The sequence below is a fragment of the Hippocampus comes genome, unplaced genomic scaffold, assembly GCF_001891065.2.
Source record: "Hippocampus comes isolate QL1 unplaced genomic scaffold, H_comes_QL1_v1.1 scaffold161, whole genome shotgun sequence".
NCBI lineage: Eukaryota > Metazoa > Chordata > Actinopteri > Syngnathiformes > Syngnathidae > Hippocampus > Hippocampus comes.
The window spans coordinates 175,981-197,118 of NW_017806067.1; the positions used below are offsets into that span (position 1 = coordinate 175,981).

The following is a 21,138-nucleotide window of genomic DNA, read 5'->3' on the forward strand; positions in this document are numbered from 1 at the left end:
CACAGACGCACTAACACACGCACACACACACACACACACACACACACACACACACACACACACACACACACACACACACACACACACATACAGTACACACATTATACACACATATCACTTTGACGGAAGTTTTTTTAGTCGGGCGTCAGTAGGACGAATAAGAGGACACTTGCCTCAGCTTTCCAAACTTTACTTTGTTGACATATTCATACGTCATCGTGGGAAAACACTCACAGCAAACGGGACGCGAGATTAGACCAAAAACCCGCCTCAAAGAGCTGTAATCTCCGCGCCTTCGTATGATGTTGCTCATTAGCGCCGCCGCTCTTGTGGAGCTTAAAGTTTTAAGATGGAAAAAAATAAATAAATAACGGCAGCAATTAGTAGAAAGTACGATTTTTAAGGATCAATGGAGGCTTGTCGAAACAAGGTCACGACTTACATGCATCCGTGTAGTTCCTCCCTTCAGCCTGGAGATGGCGTCCTCGTGGCAGCCCTGCGGAGCTTGCAAGACTCACAAACTCATATTTCAGGGGGAGAAAACATCTCAGTGTGCAAAGAGAGGTTTGATCGCATTTGGAAAACATTCAATTCAGAGTGTGCACAGACCATTATGGCTCACTGGCTTGTGTTCAGCTGCTGCTCTGGCACCTCTTGCCCCCAGAAGCAGAGCAAACACCCGAGCGGTGACCGCATTGGACTGGTTCAAGCATAAAAGGACATACGCGAAGAGCGGTAGCATGTTATGCTTCGCGGGCGGCGGTTTGAAGCACCCCGGCCAAGAAACATACGAGGCTGACGTACTGGTTTTTGAAGAGCGAAGGGTCTATAAAGGCCTTGCGTCGTCGTCGGAGGCTAATTAGATGTCAAGAACGGGAAGATGATTCCCTAGGAGACCGTGAACCACGCAGCGCCTTGGTGCAGATGGATTAAAGGGCGAATAATCCTCGACCGGGACTGGTCTGGCAAGAGCGCTCATCGCCAACAAGCTCAAATTTTGTGAAAGTTTAGGATCAAGCAAGCCATGGGCGGTACCCTGGAGCCATCCCAAACAGTTTGGTGAAAATCTGCTCATAGCATTAGTCATCATGCTAACTAGTGGACTGAGGACGCAAGAGGTTGAAAGTGTCTTCTGTTGAGAGCAGAAGGTTCAAAATTCGTTCGAGTTGATCTCTTTTTTGTTGTTGTTGTTAGCAAAGAACGTTGAGCTACACCAAAGACATCTCAATTTCTTCGAAATATGTTTTGATCTTTCGCTAAGAAATTAAGACAGGACACGGGAGGTAGCCAATTTTTCTGCTTGTGCTACTAATAAGAACTACCTGCATTGGGGTTCGGTGCTTTTGTTCAGCAAGTAGACAAATAAATGTTTGGAGAGAATCCATGATCTAAACCCAAACACACCTTCAACATTACACTGGAAATCTGTGCAGAGCTTCAGTCGTCATGCTAACAAATGGATTCGGGAGGCAAGAGGTTTACAGTGACTCTGATACCAGTCGACTCATACCATGTTTGGGTCGATGCTTTTTTTCCCCTGAAAGTACCATACCCCGAGGCTAATCGATCATTTTTTACCTTCACCCCAATACCCCTCATTGGAAATTCGCTTCGAGCTCTCTCATGACTTTGCTAAGAAACGGAAGGACCGGAAAGCTTCTCAATAAATTCTTTCAATATGATTGCAGAAACACTTATTTCAAATCTGAAGAGTTCCTCTGAACTGGAAGCGAACACCGTTGCAAGAAAGGTAAACGACAAATTCGGATCTCCCAGGTTTCTGTCACTGGCACACTGTGGATTACTCAGTTCACCGAAAGGCCCAGGGTTTTTTTTTTTCCCCGCATCAAGGTAAAACAACACACTTCCCCTGCATTGAACACAAGGCAATGGATGATTTAGCCTCTCTGCGGTGGTTCTATGCTTAACAGCGCGTGGAGGAGATCTTGCAAATATGCAGCAAATTTCTCCGTTTCAGGATGTGTCACGGGGTGGGGAATGCCGGGAAATCGGCAAGATGGATGGATGGAGGGCGAGGCGGCCTGGTGTTGGCACAGGGGCCTTGCCTTTGAACTGCGGCTCTTTTGGCACAACTTAGCGGGCCAAAACGGTGCAGGCTGAGTTATGTGCAAGCGCCTGGATAACCACACCGCGCCTCAGCCGGATGATACTCTGCCAAGCACCTGACTGGCCGAGAGCTAACCGTATATCGCCATGAGTTATGACACTGGGGGATGGAAAAAATGCAGAAGATATAGGAAGTTTTAAGCGGGTTGCACACCTCGGGGGAGAAAACCACAATGTGCCTAGGCAATAAAATCTCACTCGTGTGGAGTGTGAGGAAATTCTGCTGTGTGAAGAGCCTTGGCGGAGAAGTTGCCACGTCAGTGCTCACGGGAAAGAGAGATGAGGTGAGGCTGACACCAGAGTCAGAAAAAAAAAAAGTGCCGGGGGGGAGGAGGGAAAAATAAGTGAATACAACATGTCCACAGAATTCCATGCACACGCCACATCTACTCAGAAAAATATTTTATTGAACCCACCACAAGAACAGCAGCACAGGCGAGAACACGTGCTACACGCTACATCTCCGTCACCCAGAAGCAAAGTTTTCGGTCGCCGCCGATCACGCAGAGCGGGAGCGTGCGGTGCCAGCTGAGGCCCGAGCCTACCGGCACTGAACCCACTGTCACCGGCTGGGTTCAAAAGAAAAAAGATTTTGTTGCCGATTCACAAAGGGCTAATATCGGCCGGGCGCGAGTACAAACCAATTCTAAAAGCTAATACAAATAAAATGTAGAAAAACTGTTTTTAAGGTGTAATCAAGTGTTAATGTGTCTTCAAGTGGTATCTTGATTTGGTCTGCCCGCATTTGGAGTTTGTTTTGGGAAAAATGAATAGAAAGCTGATGGATCCAAGACTGACCTGCGGGTGGCCGAGATGGTGGATCAGCAGCTGACTGCTGACCTTTCCGGGACATCCGGTGGTCGCGAAAAGGTTCTCTTGGGCTCGAGACCACCTGGCACCGGAAGACCAACACGTTTATTGGTGAAATGCATCTCCTCACTAATTAAAAGTTACATCCATGCTGTTGGAAAAAGTTCAAGGGTGGCAGCATATTTACCTGCTATTCATGCAAATAGGAGGAGCCCGTCGAGAAGGCTGACGTCCACAACCACCGGGTTGATATACAGTAGCTCCAAAATACAAAATACTTTGGTGCGTATTTTCACGCTGTTGCACCTTTCTTTTCAATTTACCCGCACTGAATCCAGCACATAAACAGGAGGTTACGACTCTCCGCCCAGCCCTTAAAAACAGGCTGTACTCGAAAGAATCAGCTGAGCAAACATAACAGCTGAATCCCGTAGGAAGCGTATTTAAAGAGTTATGTTCTTCCACTTGTGTTGTGCGTGAAATAAGTGGGACCGGGAGTTGCTGGTTCAGGGGAAAAACAGGAGGCGCGAGCAGGTACAAATATCTCCTTGGACATTTTTTGGGCAGCAAATGTTTCTTACTTGAATTGCTGGGCTTTATCTCGATGCGCCGGCCTTTTTTCCTGGGGGTAGCTGTGAACCGGTGGAAACAAAACCAAACCACAAGTTCCCTTGGTGTTGTCGGCAGTGGAGGTCGCGCGACGCAGTTAGCCCGGGCGTGACCTGGAACGGGTGATGTCCCAGATGAGCCAGTCGCTGCCCGCCACCGCGCCCACTTTGATGGTGTTGGCCAGGCACCAGTCGGCGGCGCTGAGTGGCGATTGGCCACAATCCAGCGACAAGATGGCCTGCTGGCTCACCAGGTCGTAGAAGCGGATGGTGCCTTTCTTCTCCGCCACCATCAGCTGAGAGCCACAACACAGACCTCAGAGTCACTACAGAGGACGGCAACTCACGAGCTCCTGAAATACGCAAAACCGCTTCTTCTATATCCATGTGTCGTCACAATCAGACAAATGCTTGTGATGAGCTGTCCAATGTGCATGAAAGGCTTAACGGCGCCTACCTTGAAGACTTCCTCCGGGTGCCAGCACACACTGATACCAGGAGAGCGGAGTCTGAAAATGGCGCTCTCATTTCCATCCAGGTCCCACACCCTGCGAGAAATCACAACGTCACCTAATTTTGCGCCGGTGGAAATGCATTGTCCCAAACATTTTAGTGGGCTGCTGCATGATCTAATCATAACCTTTAACACGGTCACCGTTGGAAGGTTGTGTTGTGTTTTTCACAATACAAACTGCAACACTTCTTTAAAAGCATTTAATCATGTTGATTACAAATCTTTTCACATTTGCAACATCATGTTTTAAAGTTAAACAATAGACACCTTTGTTTTAGCTTGAACTGGTTAAAGCATGTTTGATAAACAAGTTGATTTTTTCTGTATGTGGTCCTCAGAGAGAGGGGAGAAAAAAGAAAAAAAAAAAAACAAAACGTTGGACTTCCTTGCTATAATGGTTCAAAAGCAAGCCAAAATCTTTTGCTCTGGATACGGGCACTCCCATTTTATGGCACTGATGACACTTGGAAGCGCTGCAGCCATTTGGACGTCGAGCGCCGTTATGGACTTGATGACTTTACTGCAGAACAAGTTACTTTTACAGTTGGAAAATGACAATCACAAAGGTGTGGGGGGGGGGGTTGTGACAGCAATAGCAGCTAAGAACCACACGCGTGCACAAAAAGCGACGTCACAAAGGACTTAGAAAGGAGGAGTGCTGTGGTTCCGAGGGACATGGATCTTTGGTTAACCACCTCGGAATAAGGAAAGGTGGAGAGGAGGGCAAATTGGGGGGGGGGGGGGCACAGGGGAACTGGTGGAGGGAACTGGTGGAGGTCACTTCGCACGGGACCTCCCAGGTCAGCCCCTTTGCGGATATGCCCCATTTCATGCCGAGGCCGGTCACTAAATACTTCAGTTTTATCCCCCAGCAAGAATATTCCTGGATGCCCCCCCCACCCCCAACACACACACACACACACACACACACACACACACACACACACACACACACACAGGACCACAGGAGCAAAACAATGACTTGGCCTGATTTTCGCAGAGCGCCAGCCAAGGAGAAGCACCGTTGCACACTGCTCGACCGGCGCCAGAGTGCGGTCCACCGCGCTACCCTTCAAACGGGGCTCCGTGGACAAACATGAACAGCGAGAAGGGGAAAAAAAAAAAAAAACCTAGAAGACACATGACACCGCTGACCTGCTGAACGCTACATCGCTCAGAACGCTCCAAAGGACATCTGAGGTCGGAGCAAGAAAACATGGAAATGTACTACATACCAAAGAGAAACTATGAGCAGTCCTCACAACAAAGTTGGCAGATTAATCACAATGAACCTAAAGTGCACACGAGTGGAAGTGAACTTCATTGAAGCGTCTGTGACCTGTTTTGAAGAACGCCGCCAAACAATTGTGCAAAAAGTACTGAAGCGGTGAACACCCCAACATCTGGGTTTTAACCACATGCAGGCACCGTGATTAAAAAAAATTGTCAACAAAAATCCAATTTGTCCAATTAAAGTAACTTGGCAGTGAATCTTTTTTTTAAAAATATGGATTCAAACTGTTCAGAGTGCTGAAATGTGTCATGTTATTGGGCCACTTGAGTGGGCTGACGTGTCCAAAAACATCAGCGGATGTGGTTGAAGTGCCTTGGAAGAGGAGAAAAGTGGCTCAGAGTTGCACCGTGCTGCAGTAGTAGCAGCAGCAGCAGCAGCAGCAGCAGCAGGTGCCTGTCAGCTGTTGACAGTGAACCCAGTCACCTCAGAATGCCAGCCGGAACATGTCATTCCCCCTTTTGCTCTCGGGATGGCGCTTTGTCCCACCGACTGCTTGTCAGGGCGGCATGCAGCAAGTATAAAGTCTCAAGAGGAGGAGGACGACGTGAGAGTCTGAGTTCCCAGAGCTGCTGGGGCTTGGCGATGATAAACCGCGATCGCATTTCAAAAAAGTCATATGTGCCATGCAAACGCCGCCGTCATTTCCTCAGCTCGCGGAACATGTTTGAGCTAGCACGGAAACGCTCGACAAAAAAGTGCATTTCTCTATTGTACATTTGTAAATAAATTAGATTGGCATCAGTCTTGATTCTGCTGTTTTATTTTTGGGGGGGATTGCAAAAGCAGAAAATATTCGAGACCAAGTCACTGTTCTGATCGCCTTTTTGGTCAGAATTTTTTTGGGGGGTGGGCTGGGGGGCTCATTTTCTCCTGCTGATTACGAAAGAATGGAAAATGCAAGATATTTTTCTTCTTCTGGTGAAAGAAGAAGTGTCTTTTGGTAGGTTTAGTGCTCATATTGTCCCAGAACATGATATTCTGTGGTTCTTGACAGATGAATCAAAACGTTGTAAAACGGCTGGCAGTGATCAAGCGTCCTCGGGTCTCTTCAAAGGCACCACATAAATCCAAGCTATTATTCTCATGACCATTGTTTCTCTCATGGGGCGAAATCTCATGAGATGTGCTCAAGTCTCGCGCTATGACGACTTGAATTTTGGAGGCGCATTGACCAGAGAATTACGTTTCATCTCCATAATCGCTTCAGCTGTTTATAGCCGTTTGACTTTATGAGATGATAACTGTGACGAACACACTTCCCAAACAACTCGTAAAAGTAACATTTCACCAGAGAGAACGAGTCACAAATTGGTAGATTGGAAGGTTTAGTTTGACGTGGGGTGCAAAAAAAAAAAAAAAAAAAAAAGGCGCTTGATCCATCCCCCCCATGTGTCATGTGCTGCTCTGTGGTTTTGCACTCCGGCAGAGAGTGGATGGAAACATTAGCAGCAAAACAAGCAGCTAAAAAGCCGCTGACAAGCCCAAGAAAGGCCGTCATGGGGCCCTCTCTGGGGGCGTGTCCCGGAGGTGACCCTTGCTACTGCTCCTCGCATGCTCTTTTTTTTCTCTTTGTTTGTTTGCTTGTTTTTTGCTCATGACGCAGCTCGTCCTCAAAAAGAGGGGGATGGGGGCTTCTGCAGCTAATTGGGTTTCCATATTTAAGCAATTAGCTCGCAAAACAGCTCGGCGCTTAAGCACGGTCACAGCGGAGCGTGTTGTGCTTAGCGTCACGTTTCACTGTGGAAAAACGGCCGGGACTTTCTGAACCCGTAACAGAAGAAGAAGAACAGAACTCTAAACCAGAAGCCGGGGGCCCCAAACACACGTACTGCAGCGAACGCAGCGGAAAGAAAGACAGAAAGAAAAAAAAAAGAGAAAGAAAAGCCAGTCGGACCTGCAAGTGTGGTCATCGCTGACGGAAGCGATTTGTTTCCCTTCGGTGGGCTCAAACACCAAATGGTTAACGTAGCTGCTGTGGCCCTCCATCACCTCATGAAAAACACACAAGACAAGAAGTGTTAGCATACGGCATTCACGCAAACTTCGCATGGTCAGGTTGGACAACTTCCGCGGGGAATTTTCTGGCTTCTCCCACTGTGGCCAATGACGTCAGTGGAAACATTTTGAGATTCCAGGGAATTTTGAGGAAACTATCGCCTCCTTCGCTTCCCTCAATGCAGGTTTTTTCCCATTTCATAAGCCTGTCGGTAATAATAAGCTAATAATGAAATGCTATGGATGACAAACTTAAAAAATGCAATCGTTTGCAATTCACAAAAACGGTGCATCAATACACATAGACATAAGACGAAGTGGCGCGTATTCTTTATCCTCGGCAAAGAACAACTAATATTACTGCAGCTTATTGAGGAGCTGTGACCGTCTCTGTGAGTACCCCCGTACATCTATTCTGTATTACACTGCCCCCCGGTGGCCAAGGTACACACACACCAGAAGGAAGTGTGTTTTGAAAAAGTACAATATTACAAAGCTATTTTTCTTATTAAAAACCGCATTACCAAAATGGAACGGGTAAATGGCATTTCTTTTCCCTTAACTCGAGAAAGCCCGTTTTACGAAGAGTGTTTTGAGTACAACGGATTATTTCAAAGCATCACAAAAACTGTATGCCTGGAATGTCAAACAAAACACACAGCTGGCTTTAGGAAACCTCACTTTGCCGAACTGAACTACTCTCCATTCAATTATTTTATTCATTTATTTATTGATTGATTTTTCCTGCGTGTTAGCCGCCGTACCTTGACCTCGTGTCGATCCTGAAGGTCCGACGTCAACAGGCAGATTTTTCTGTCGGGGGCGGCCGTGCAAAATCTGCAAAGACACGGGAGCCGCCGTGTGAAAACGACACAAAAATAAGCAAAAGTGGGGAAGAGGAAGAAAAAAAAAAAAGAATCATGTCGCACCAAACATGTACTCTGTGCGTATGCATCTGTGTGTCTGTGGTAGAACGTTGGATAAGGCTGCAAGGGAGATTGTAATTGCGCACTAATGTAAACAGGGGAGAGAAACAAGAAGGATTCCCTCCTCCGCTTCCCTCTAATCAGGCCCTGCGTTATTTTTCACACAATTACACTGACTGGCTCGTGACAGGAAAAACACACACACACACACACGCGCGAACTGTGGGACTTGGCAAGGCGTGCCACGGCAAATCAGACAAGAGGATATTAGCGCGGGCCGCACATTAGGATGTTATGAGGAAGACTGTCAAAGCAAAGTGATGGATGTCAAACAATGGGACGAGCTCAAATAAAGCTGCTATTAGGCGGAGTGCCGCACCACACTCCAACCGACGCGCATAGGTCCAAATGTGGGAAAACTGGAGTCGGGTCTTCGGTGCCGTGAGCTTAAAAAAAGACCAATATTTTATTTCAATGACTCAACACCTGGTCATCTCCTCTTTGAGGCAAGGTGGATTCTTCGGAAAAACGCAACACAGGAAAAGAATGAATTCAATTTCCCCTCGGGATATGAAAACATATTCCAACATATTTAACGGGGAAGGCAAGTAAAAAAAAAAAAAATCTCTTTCCAATCATGCGTTGGACTGTATGCGCCACCACCGGTCCGTACACGTTGGCGGAAGACCAAAGACGCAGCAAAATCCGCCTGTCTTGATCCATCTCAGGAAGCGGCCAATTTGCCGCTTGCTGTCGGCTGAAAATGACATCAAGGCGAGGAAGGCCAATCAATGTCACATGACCAAAACCCAGAAAACAGGTGGGGGCACATATGACATCTGAATGTAAAGAAAATGTTGGACTTGACTTCCCCTTTCATGATTTACATTTCATCCGGTAATTGTGTATGTTTTTGAAGAGGTTATACATTCCATATTAATGGATTAAATACCAGGAAAAATACCCATCAAAAAAAAAAAACGAGAGAATAAGACACAGGCTCGGTTTACAAATATTAAATGATCAATATGTCAACCAAAAGTCAAAAGTGAGCTTTATTTTCTTTTGAACGCATCTCCCGCATTGGACGCCCTTGTGTATTGTTCCAAATGTGGCTGGCCTCTCGCAGCCTGCGCGAGGCCCCTGCCTGAGTGCTTTCCTGGCAGCTTACGCGCGACGATGGAACCCGAGCGCCGAGTCTTCCGCACAATAACACGCGCGCACGTCACAGCGCCTGGCCGCGGCTTGGCCTGCGGTGGTGCGAACGCCGCAGGGCCTCGCCGTTACGCAACGACGACATTTGGACAGCGGGACCGTCCCACCCGGCCGGGCAATTAGTGGAAGGGAAAGCGCGCTTGTCGAACAATTGCGTCGTTAGCGGCTCCTTGGCAGCAAGCGGTAGCTACTTCAACACAGCCGCTGCTTGTCCTGGATGGAATTATGAATGAATGAATAATCATGACCTGGACACGGCGAGGCTTGTCTGACATCTTATATGTGCGCTTACGTAACGCCGACAGAGACGTGAATGGCTTCAATACGCCATTCACGGAATATCCAGGGCTGCCTGCGTCTGACAATTACACATCTATTTAAAAACAACCACACAAGTTTGCCTCTCGCTAGCTGAATGCTAACGCACAATGCATGTGATCCTGTTAGTAACAGACCTATGGACACAAATGGCACATGAACACGTCGATGGACAACAGAGCAATTCTCAGAGGCATATATTCGTTCGCCCCTGCAAAGCACGACTTTTAGTGCAGTCGACTGAATCACAAGAGTACTGTAGCGGTGAAAGTCGTCTTCATTTGTGTCTTAATGACTATTGTATTGCGGTTAAGCCTTGCGTACCAAGAGTCGCAATGAATTACTCAGGATACAGCTCTTAATTCTTGACATTTCATTTCACCATGTTATTAAATGAAGTCAATATCACAGTGTGCTATTTTCCTGATTTTTAAAAAAAAAAAAAAAAAGTCAAAATCACAGTGTGCTATTTTCCTGATTTTAAAAAAAAAAAAAACAACAAGATTTTTGGTTTTTTTTTAGGGGGAGCTGTGGGTCATATTTGTAACTGCAAATTGCAGCATGACACCACAGCGATGGGGCGGCACTAGCCTGTATCGCAAACATTTGTAAGTTTGAGTCGAGAAAAGCCCCGGTACCTGATTGTGGGAATCCTGTCCAGGCGGGACTCCGGGCTCCAGGAAAGCGTGTCTACTCGTGAATCGTGATGGAACACACGGAGGACATTGAACTCGACTCCCTCCATGTTCATGTTTTCCTCCTGAGGGAATATTTCATGGTGAGGATTGGGGGAGGTGGGTACAAGTTTTTTTTCCCCCCACTCAGAATTCACTTGCATTAACATCCACAGAACAAAAACATTTTCATCATCCATCACTGGAAAACCTAAGATACTGTAAAAACAAATGCATAACATGGTTGTCAGTCAGAGATGTCAAATTAAGGAATGACACTGACGATGTAAGCCAATGTACAACTTTGAATAGGCTCCGGAAACTTGATCAGATTAACCACATTCTGTAAATATCTTTAGGGAAATCACAGAAATGTGTTAATACTATAAAGAGAAGATGTCCAATGCCTCACCTGGAAGAGGCAGGTGCCCACCACCACGTACTGGTTGCAGCCGTAGGCCAGCAGTGAGGCGGGCGTGCCTGACGTGAAGGGGCTAAACTCCACTACGTGAACGTAGTCATCACACGGCACTGTGTAGGTGGGACCCCGACTGGCGTCGTCCCCTGCGCCAAGTGTCCTGGCAACGCTCATCTTGGAACACTGTCACTGGAAGGAATCATTTAAAAATACAATTCAATGAATTCATTTTATATTCTGCTTCTCCTAAAATAAGAATAATCTTTGTTATCATCAACATAATTTGGCAGGTTGATGAAGAATAAGACTTGCTCATCATTGGACTATAATGTCAATACATTTCAAAAATGAAAACAAATTAAACTTGAAAGATTCAACAAATCCGGAGCCTCAGAAATGAGAGGCAACATTTCGTTCCAAATACGTCGTGTCTCTCGACGCCATTTTGTGTGTCCATTAACATTACTGTAAATACATTTCCATTTTTAAGACTTTATGTCGTCATATATCAATTCATTGGGGAGCATAACATAAGATGTGTGCGGAAAATTCAGCCTTTTCACCATTGGCGTTAACAAATGACCTACATCGCAAAATTACAAACAGCTCGGCTAATAGACACGACGGTGAACCTTAAACGACATTTTAATTCAGTTAGTTATAGGAGTGAAAACACGTGGCACAAGGAGCAGCTCACAACGACTTTAACGTTTGGTCCAACAACTTGAAAACCTCATTTTATATACTTATTTTGAGTGGAAAAGGCTCGCATTCGACCGAATACAAAGAGCAGAGAAGAGACGTACTCATGTGTCACCTTTTTACTTTCAGGCGGTTCCCGTCGAGTCAAACGCAGCGCGGTTGGGGGCTGTCTTCGACCGTTTTCCGGGTTCTACTCGGAATGGACCACTGTGGACGAAACTCGGGGGGAACGCTTCTGGAACAAATAAATTAAAGACGTTGAAATGCAGATTCAGAAGTTGTCATTTTAGTTTATATTACCTATTAAACTAATTTCCACATGTTTTAAGGTGTAACATATGTTAATAATTAAACGTTAGACGAAAAGCGAGATGCCAAAACATCTATTGCAAGTTGATTGGTTCGGAGGCACAGACGTCATCAGTGATTTAAAATTTTAAATCAGCTACTTTGTGGATGTCGAAGGTGCTTTAGAGTTTGAATTGACCAGGTTAGTAGCATACGATAAAAATTATATATATATATATATATATATATATATATATATATATATATATATATATATATATATATATATATATATATATATATATATATATATATATATATATATATATATATATATATATATATATATATATATATATATATATATATATATATATATATATATATATATATATATATATATATATATATATATATATATATATATATATATATATATATATATATATATATATATATATATATATATATATATATATATATATATATATATATATATATATATATATATATATATATATATATATATATATATATATATATATATATATATATATATATATATATATATATATATATATATATATATATATATATATATATATATATATATATATATATATATATATATATATATATATATATATATATATATATATATATATATATATATATATATATATATATATATATATATATATATATATATATATATATATATATATATATATATATATATATATATATATATATATATATATATATATATATATATATATATATATATATATATATATATATATATATATATATATATATATATATATATATATATATATATATATATATATATATATATATATATATATATATATATATATATATATATATATATATATATATATATATATATATATATATATATATATATATATATATATATATATATATATATATATATATATATATATATATATATATATATATATATATATATATATATATATATATATATATATATATATATATATATATATATATATATATATATATATATATATATATATATATATATATATATATATATATATATATATATATATATATATATATATATATATATATATATATATATATATATATATATATATATATATATATATATATATATATATATATATATATATATATATATATATATATATATATATATATATATATATATATATATATATATATATATATATATATATATATATATATATATATATATATATATATATATATATATATATATATATATATATATATATATATATATATATATATATATATATATATATATATATATATATATATATATATATATATATATATATATATATATATATATATATATATATATATATATATATATATATATATATATATATATATATATATATATATATATATATATATATATATATATATATATATATATATATATATATATATATATATATATATATATATATATATATATATATATATATATATATATATATATATATATATATATATATATATATATATATATATATATATATTATACCTCTGTGTGTGTGTGTGTGTGCGTGTGTGTGTGTGTGTGTGTGTGTGTGTGTTGACAATAATATGATGTGCTTTAGGTGAGTTGTGAGTCAACTCACAACTGACGAGATACCTATTTAGCTGTTTCGTTTGTAACGTGGTTATTAATGCATCACAAATTAGTGACTGCTCACATGACACTCGTATAACATATCAACTTTATGTCTCATTGCAGGGAACAATGCAGGATATAGGAGAGCGTCTGAAGCAGATGGTGAGAATTTTTAGGCGAGAGAGCCACCACTTGCTAGAATCTGAGAGAACGACTGTGTACGGGGCTGACGCCATGCTGATGGTGCTGCAGCTGGTCATGGCCCAAGTCAATAAGCAGGTGAGTTCAAACCACTTGGCCCTAAATGTGAATGGCCCTCCTGGGACTAATAAAGTGATCTATACTCAGAATGCGTGTGCGTGTCAGAGCTGCGATTTAATCCTGAATGCTCTCCCAGTCGTGAATGCGTCCGCTCATTGACAGCGTGCCGGCGTTGATGTGATGCCTCGAGCTGACTGTCATCACATTTGCACGTGACCCCGTTCTGGCAGCGACCCGAAAAACTGATGAAAGGGCAGCTCTCGCCATTTTCTCTCTCGGCGACAGCAAGGCGGCGAGTTCCAAGCGGCCCTGGGCGACGTCCTGCTGGCATGGAAGCACTTGCTGCTGGACAAACTTGGCCTCCGGCCCTCGGACGACGAGGTCGCGCCTGAGCAGGGATGTGATGTCATCCTGGAAGCGTACGAGGCCTTCCTGAAGCGCTCCAACGCCGTGGATCTGGTCCACGTCCTCACCATGTGCCGGCAGCTCGGAGACCACTCGGACCCCCCCGGGGATATTGTCAACCCTGTGAGTCAAACACCAGCACCTGGCGCGCCGCTGTGTGTTTGAAGGCATGTCGCAGTGTCTTTCTGGGGTATTTTCTTTTTTTGAGCCGGAGAGGAGGCTTCGATCGGAATCTGCCGATCTTAAATGATTGTGACGTATCATCACATTAAGCCAACATCCTGCATTAATTGTCATATGTTCTTGAAGTGAAAATAAAAATGTTCATGTTTTCTCCTCACCCCCCAAAAAAGGTCGAGCTATACGAGTTCCTAGCAGACAGCACGGAAGTGTCGGCCGCCCCGTCAACACCACCCGCTAAATCCCGAGCGTGCAACTGGCAGGTCAAATCTGCGGTGAGAAGCGTCTTCTGCTCCTACCTGAGCTTGCTGGTCAACGCCAAGGACGACCTGGCCTTGGCGCGGACTCTGGATGTCCCCAGCCGGGCGCTCGGACGCCAGACGTTCACCGACGTGAGACATGCGGCAGGCCGGACTGGCATGTCACTGTTTTTGGTAAGCCAGCAAAGTCGTCGCTGAATATGGTGCTCAAAAAAGGCAATTTTTCTTTTTCAATCAAGGACAGTAATATATATGTATAAATTAAAAACAAGTAAACATCACTAATCAGCAAAAGGAAATGAGGGGAAAAGTAATGAAATGACCAAATATATGAGAGTGGACCTCCACATATTTGTGGTTTGGCATTTATGAATTTACCCGTTTGTGGATTTTTTTTTTCTCCGTAATCTACCCATTACATTTTTTTGAAGCCAAACCCCAATTTATTTGTGTTTTATTTTGTTGATGTTGTCCAATGCAATCGTGGGCTTCCCCCCGCTGCCCCCCCCCCACATTGTTTTTTTTCCTTTTTTTTTTCTTACAAGTGAGTGTCTATTGATGGATTTTTCCATTTGGGATCTCTCCCTACCCCCAACGAATAGCAGAATAAAACAATTAAGCAGAGGTTTCCACGAAAAATGAATTTATGAGTGCTGAACCACAAATATGCGGGTGGCCACTTAAATTGGGAGAAAAAAAACCCCCGTTGCAATGCTCGTTTGGTATTAGCAGTAAAAAAAGCAAATGCCAGAGACGTGGCGGATCAACACTTGTGTTCAATAATGGAACTGGAATTTGCTATTTTTGAACATCAAGAAAAAAAAAACGATTTGAAATCGGGAAGAGGAGATCATATTTTAAGGCCAACCTGACTTGGACATGCCATTCGAAAGTTTTCCTCCCCCGACATTGGCAGGCGGTGACGTCGTTCGTGAGGGCCATTCAGCTAGGCGGGAAGGGTTATGCGCCGGCACCTTCGGACCCGCTCAGGAAGCACATCAAGGGCCTTTCCGCCTACGTCCGCTTCCTGGACCACCTGGAGGACATCCTGGGAGAGACGGCGGATCCCAGGTACCAAATGTTTTTTGGAAACAACACCTGCTTGGCAACAAGAAAAACACACTGGAATCACTTGGTCATAAACTGCCGCCTTGCACAACAGCACACAATGTGTGTGTGTGTGTGTGTGTGTGTGTGTGTGTGTGTGTGTGTGTGTGTGTGTGTATATATATATATGGCAGAGCTTATCGGGAATGATTTAGCCTGCAGATCATGTGAGGGGCAGACAGTTCGGAGCAAAACATCGGGGCTCTCGGTTCACGAGACACGGATGAACTCGGACAGTCAGCAACCGTGCGTCATAACGTCTTCCGCTGACAGTTCACGGCCCCTCCATAGGGTAAAAGTGCTTGCCAAGATGTAACCTTGGTCAAATGAACGGAAGACGATCCTTTCCCTCCAAGTACTTGTACGGTCTGACAAATGGGGGATTTACTGGAGGGGAGCACTTCAACCGGATGGGAGCTGGACTCGCTTCAAGTTGGCGTACGCTTGGCCTGGATCTTGACTGTTCTTTGACATGGTTTTGGGTTTTGGGGTTGGACTTGAATCTTCGATTGTTGCATTTGCCGGCCATCGTGTGGACTATCTTGCCATCTCCTTGCAGCGTGTGCGGCTCCAAGTTGGTGTGTGCCATCCGGGGAGCTCTGGTGAAGGGTTGTGACTCCAAAGACGTCTGCTCCGCCGCACAGGAGACAGCAAAGCAGCTGGAGGAGGAAATCTGCAAACTGCACCGAGTTCAGAAAGACAGCGCTCACGCAGCCGGGACCGGGATCAGCCCCGCCAGGGTAACTCCTCCCACTTAGCCCTTTTCATCAACCTCGGCTCTTGAGTGGGATCTGTTTGCCTCCATTTTTTTTCTCTCAACTTGTTCTTGACCTGCCTGGGTCTCAAAACATGTTGGCCTTGGGTTTTGGCTTGGGTCCCGGGACACTCGGGTTGCTGTTTCTTTCCTGGGTCTCGACTGATTATGTGGGGTGCTTGGGTCCTTCTTCGTGACTGCTTCTCGGGCTTGTGTTGAACAAGGTTCCTGACTTCCATTTTGACGCGTTCCAGACGTGCTTCTTGACTTTGTTCTGTACGTGGTTACGGACGGGTTGTGGGGTGCTTGGGTCCGAACTCAGCTGATGACTTCTTCGTGACTGCTTCTCGGGCTTGTGCTGAACAAGGTTCCTGACTTCGATTTTGACGGGTTCCAGACGTGCTTCTTGACTTTGTTCTGTACGTGGTTACGGACGGGGATGTTGACCGGTGAATGCGGTTCTTCACGTGTTCGTGACTTGATTTTTGAAACGGACTCCGAGCGGTTCTTGACCGCATCCGTCCGTCCGCCCGCAGCCGAAGGCGCACGCGGTGAATCGCGCCACGGCGTACGGCGGCCGAGAATCAGTCAAGGTACTGCTCGCTCTGCTGGACGAAGAAGCAGCGGCGCAGCCGTGCGCTAAAAAGGACGAAATCCCCGTAAGGCGGCGATTCGAGCCACCTCGAATTGAATCGGACGGCTTGGCCTCCTGTCATTGCTCCCTGGCGCTTCCTTACTATGGCGTCGCCCGTGTAACTTCCAAGTTCCCATCTTAGCATTTGCACAGCTGCCTTTGTGCTTCCCACCGTCCGCCGGCATCCGAGCACCTACTGGGGGGGGTTGAGGGGGGTCCAAAGAGCCCGCCAATACTCACCGCAAAACTGAGAAGCCTCCTGTCATTGCTCCCTGGCGCTTCCTTACTATGGCGTCGCCCGTGTAACTTCCAAGTTCCCATCTTAGCATTTGCACAGCTGCCTTTGTGCTTCCCACCGTCCGCCGGCATCCGAGCACCTACTGGGGGGGGTTGAGGGGGGTCCAAAGAGCCCGCCAATACTCACCGCAAAACTGAGAAGTGCTGAGGATCTGACATCCGATCTCTTCCTTCCCCCGAGCCGATGTTGTTGCCTCTTGTCGCGGCGCACTTGTCGCCTGCTAATTATAGTCTGTCACATGAGAACACTTTGTGAATACGTTGCCATCGCGGAAACAGGAAAAAACAAAAACTGCGTGACAACTTTGCTGTATTTTTTTACGCCTTTTGAGAAAGCGTCCCATTTGCTAATTGAAATCACATGGGCCAGCGCCACTGATGATGAAGGCCCTGGGCAGATTTGCTGACAGAGACGCTGAAATCTGATTGAACACCCCCCCCAAAAAAAAGAATGTAACATTAGAACATTAGGCCAGTAGAAATGCTCCCAAATGAAGAGACTCGACAAAAAAAAGAATGTAACATCCACATGCACTCTAAGCAGTGAGGCCAGTAGAAATGCTCCCAAATGAAGAGACTCGACTTTAGCCCGCTTCCAACAGTTTGACATCCACTTGACAGCCGTGTATTGGAACCATATTGTTGCAGGCGGACCGAGTTTTGGTTTCAGGACCATCCACGCGGCCGTGTGAACCGCGGAACAAGATGGGACCGCGAGCCATCCGATCCCAGTTTGCCTGCACCTACCGGAAGGAGGAAGAACCGCCCCTCAATCGCGTTCTGCACTTCCCGAGCTCGAGCCAAGTTCCCACCTGCGTGCATCCGGCACCCAAAGCCAAAAGCGGCGCCGCGCCCGCAGGTAAATGCCTCGCATTTTGCCACACCCCTTTATGACATCAGCCGCATCTTTACCAACCCGATGTTTTCGTTAAGCCGAACCTCCCGAGGTCCTCCCCGTGCCGGTTCCCGGGAGCGGGAACGCCAACCCGCTCCGAGCTCCAGCTTCGGACCGCGCGCTGAAGAAGACGGCAAAGAAGAGGAAGCGGGCGGACGCGGGAAGTGACAACGAACCACCGGAGAAGAAGAAGCAGACGGTGAAATCGAGTGTAAAAAGCAGCACCGCCAAAAAGAAGAAAACGATACCGGGACAGGCGACACTGACCAGCTTCTTCAGAGTCTGACCGGGCTCCTTTTTGAGGATTTTGTTTGAAGATCTTGTGGCAAAACGTCACCTTAGGCAAGACTTGCTTTGGCAGCTCAGGCCGCCGCGCACGAAAGGTCGAGAGACACTTGTGGGGGCTTCAGGTTGGCACCTAATCTGTAAAATTCAGGGCCGAGATTCTCCGTTTGAGGCGTGTGAGGTTTATCGACGTTTTGACTGCAAAAAAAGGAGCATTTGGGGGGACTGAGTCCCCCCCCCATTTTGTGTTGCCTTTTTTTGTGGTGGAAGCAGGAGCTCAAATGAGCCTTATTTTGAAATTCAGAGCCAGAAGGGTCGAGTTTAAGATCCAAACACTTTCTGCACGCCACCGGTGGCAACACACAGATAGAAATGAGACTTTATTATTATTATTTGATTACTTTTTTTTGGGGGGGTACCACTTGCTGCTTCTGAGGCCATTTTGGGTGATTTCGTGTTCCTTTGTTGTGGGGGCAAAGTCAATGCGGAGAGCCTCGTTTTGAAAGGATGACTCCACACTGCTTTTATGTTCCTTTGATGTCAGGGGGGCAAAGTCAATCCGGAGAGCCTCGTTTTGAAAGGATGACTCCACACTGTCAAGATGTTGCACAGTTCATTTTCAATAAAGTTTTATTTGCTTTTACACACTTGTTGTCCGAACGCATTCTCATCCAAGAAGACGGCCCGTGTTTATGTCCCTCCCCAGCAGGGCCGGTACACTCGTCCGATCATACAGCGCAACACTGCACGGAGAGAAAACACACACACACACACACACACACACACACACACATACAGAAGAATTGGGCTACGTTGCGTGTAAGGTTTACGGATTGTTGGGAGTGCATTGACGGGTACTCACCGTCGATGTCGGTGTCGCGGCGGTCGATTTTCTCCGCAAGTGGATTTTCCCTCCAGCGAGGCTCGTCCAACACAGGAAGTCGCTGGTTGAGAGCGGGAAAACGCGATCCTCTCCGCCTCGTGCCCTGAAGGATAAACAAAAAAAAAATGTGGAGCTTTTATCTTTTGTGAGAACGTTCTTACACAGCAAATTCATCAAGGTGAGGAATGGTACAGAATAAAAGACTGATTGATGAGAAAAAAGGATGGCATTCTTTTCTGTCACCTACCGCCCACAGGAGCACTTTTGGGCTTCCGTCTTCATCCGCGACGTCCCACATCCAGTTCGTCCGGAGGGCGGCGGCGGCGGCGCTGTCGTCCCCCACGGGTGCGCTCAGCTCATCCTTGTCGGCGGTGCCGGCGACCGATCGTCCGCTGAGGTTGGAGAGGAGCAGCAGGGCCAAAACCGCGTGACGGACGCGGGACATGTTGTCGCTTGGACGACGAAGCGCTCGCTTGGCCCCCGATGCGGCTCGGCCGGGTTTTTAACGGCCCGCGGCCGAGGATCGTCACGGCTCCCGATGAGATGACGGGCGGAAGGTCGCCCGAAAGCGGCGGACCTCCATTGATGGGCTGCCGAATGGAGTCATTTTGTCCCCTTTGTGCGGTTGTAATAGGTGTCAGGGGGGCAGGTGAGAGGTGGGCGCTTCATTATGGAGCGCAAAGATGTGAATGCCTCACCAACCAGCAGGCCTTCTTCCGCACGGCGGTCGCGCCGAAGCGCGGATAACGAACGCCGCCCACTCGGATGTTTCGAGGTCAAGCCTCCCGCCGTTGCACCCTACCTGTGCCCCTTTTTTTTTTTTTTTCTCCGCAAGATTTCAGCCGCGGCCCTGACAGGCGGGCCAGCGGAGTCTCGAACCCGAGAGTTGCTACTTCACGGTCGCTCTCCCCAAAGCCCGGGATGTTTCAGTTCTCGGTGCAAAGAGCTCCACCGACCCAAGCCGCGTTTGTTCCTCGAGCGCCAAGAATATTTCAATCGGTTCTGACGACAGTTCCCCCAAGTCCACATCCATTGCGGTTCTCCAAACGTTCCTAGAAAAGCTCATCTGTTCACATTTTCATCAATCACGGCAAACCTCACAAGTGTGACATCAGCACCGCTTCATCGCCGCCAGTCGTCTTCTTGTGTTTTTTTTTTTCGCGAGAGAGCGCAGCGCGCCGTAGGTACGTGTTGCGGTTTCTTGTGGGTTGCCCCCGAGAAGAGCCCCCGCGCTTTCCTGGAAACAATGCAGCTGATGAGGAGCTCTCCAAGGAAAACAAGGATCTGACATCATGGCTTCTTCAAGCCCACAGCTGAGCCAACACCGGGGAGCCTCAGTGAATTTCCACTGCCTCCTGACACTTAAAAAACGGGACCATCTCTCGGCCCCCCCCTTCAAAAAGTCAGATCTCTGTAATCATGCCACCAGGTTATGCTGAGTTCTTCCTCGGCTGTCCGTTGATGTTGGGGGGCAAATGTTCCAAGCTTGCAGACTACCACGGGGGCAGAAGGTCCACATCATTGATTCCCGGGATGAAATAACACCCAGGATGGCGGCAGGAAAGAAGAAGTGTGCGTGAATGGGGGGAGGGGAGGGGAGGGGA

At 45.4% G+C, this 21,138-nt stretch overlaps 2 protein-coding genes across 3 annotated transcripts; one reads left to right on the forward strand and one right to left on the reverse strand.

The window, feature by feature from the left end:
* Positions 1-1,671: 1,671 nt before the first annotated feature.
* On the reverse strand, positions 1,672-11,807 carry nup37 (nucleoporin 37). Of its 2 annotated transcripts, none has more exons than XM_019893680.1 (11): positions 11,717-11,807; positions 10,894-11,088; positions 10,446-10,567; positions 8,113-8,185; positions 7,248-7,342; positions 4,003-4,093; positions 3,660-3,841; positions 3,519-3,569; positions 2,926-3,019; positions 2,544-2,696; positions 1,672-2,447 (listed from the first exon to the last, which is right to left on the reverse strand). In XM_019893680.1, exons 2-10 carry the CDS (start codon positions 11,071-11,073, stop codon positions 2,583-2,585), a joined length of 1,002 nt encoding a protein of 333 aa, XP_019749239.1. In that variant the 5' UTR covers positions 11,074-11,088; positions 11,717-11,807; the 3' UTR covers positions 1,672-2,447; positions 2,544-2,582. The 2 variants fall into 2 exon arrangements, with proteins under 2 accessions (XP_019749239.1, XP_019749240.1); XM_019893681.1 differs by having other exon boundaries at positions 11,706-11,784.
* An 89-nt stretch (positions 11,808-11,896) lies between these two features.
* On the forward strand, positions 11,897-19,166 carry parpbp (PARP1 binding protein). Its single transcript, XM_019893581.1, has 9 exons — positions 11,897-12,091; positions 13,697-13,852; positions 14,120-14,362; positions 14,593-14,853; positions 15,596-15,750; positions 16,346-16,526; positions 17,077-17,199; positions 18,120-18,330; positions 18,405-19,166. Exons 2-9 carry the CDS (start codon positions 13,703-13,705, stop codon positions 18,650-18,652), a joined length of 1,572 nt encoding a protein of 523 aa, XP_019749140.1. The 5' UTR covers positions 11,897-12,091; positions 13,697-13,702; the 3' UTR covers positions 18,653-19,166.
* Positions 19,167-21,138: the final 1,972 nt, after the last annotated feature.

Excerpts from the sequence above, each read along its gene's own strand:
- nup37 (XM_019893680.1), bottom strand. The coding sequence starts at position 11,073 with ATGAGCGTTGCCAGGACACTTGGCGCAGGGGACGACGCCAGTCGGGGT. Across the intron at positions 10,568-10,893 it reads TGGGCACCTGCCTCTTCCAG|GAGGAAAACATGAACATGGA; the intron begins GTGAGGCATTGG and ends ATATTCCCTCAG. Across the intron at positions 7,343-8,112 it reads AGGATCGACACGAGGTCAAG|GTGATGGAGGGCCACAGCAG; the intron begins GTACGGCGGCTA and ends GTTTTTCATGAG.
- parpbp (XM_019893581.1), top strand. The coding sequence starts at position 13,703 with ATGCAGGATATAGGAGAGCGTCTGAAGCAGATGGTGAGAATTTTTAGG. Across the intron at positions 13,853-14,119 it reads TGGCCCAAGTCAATAAGCAG|CAAGGCGGCGAGTTCCAAGC; the intron begins GTGAGTTCAAAC and ends TCTCGGCGACAG. Across the intron at positions 17,200-18,119 it reads CTAAAAAGGACGAAATCCCC|GCGGACCGAGTTTTGGTTTC; the intron begins GTAAGGCGGCGA and ends ATATTGTTGCAG.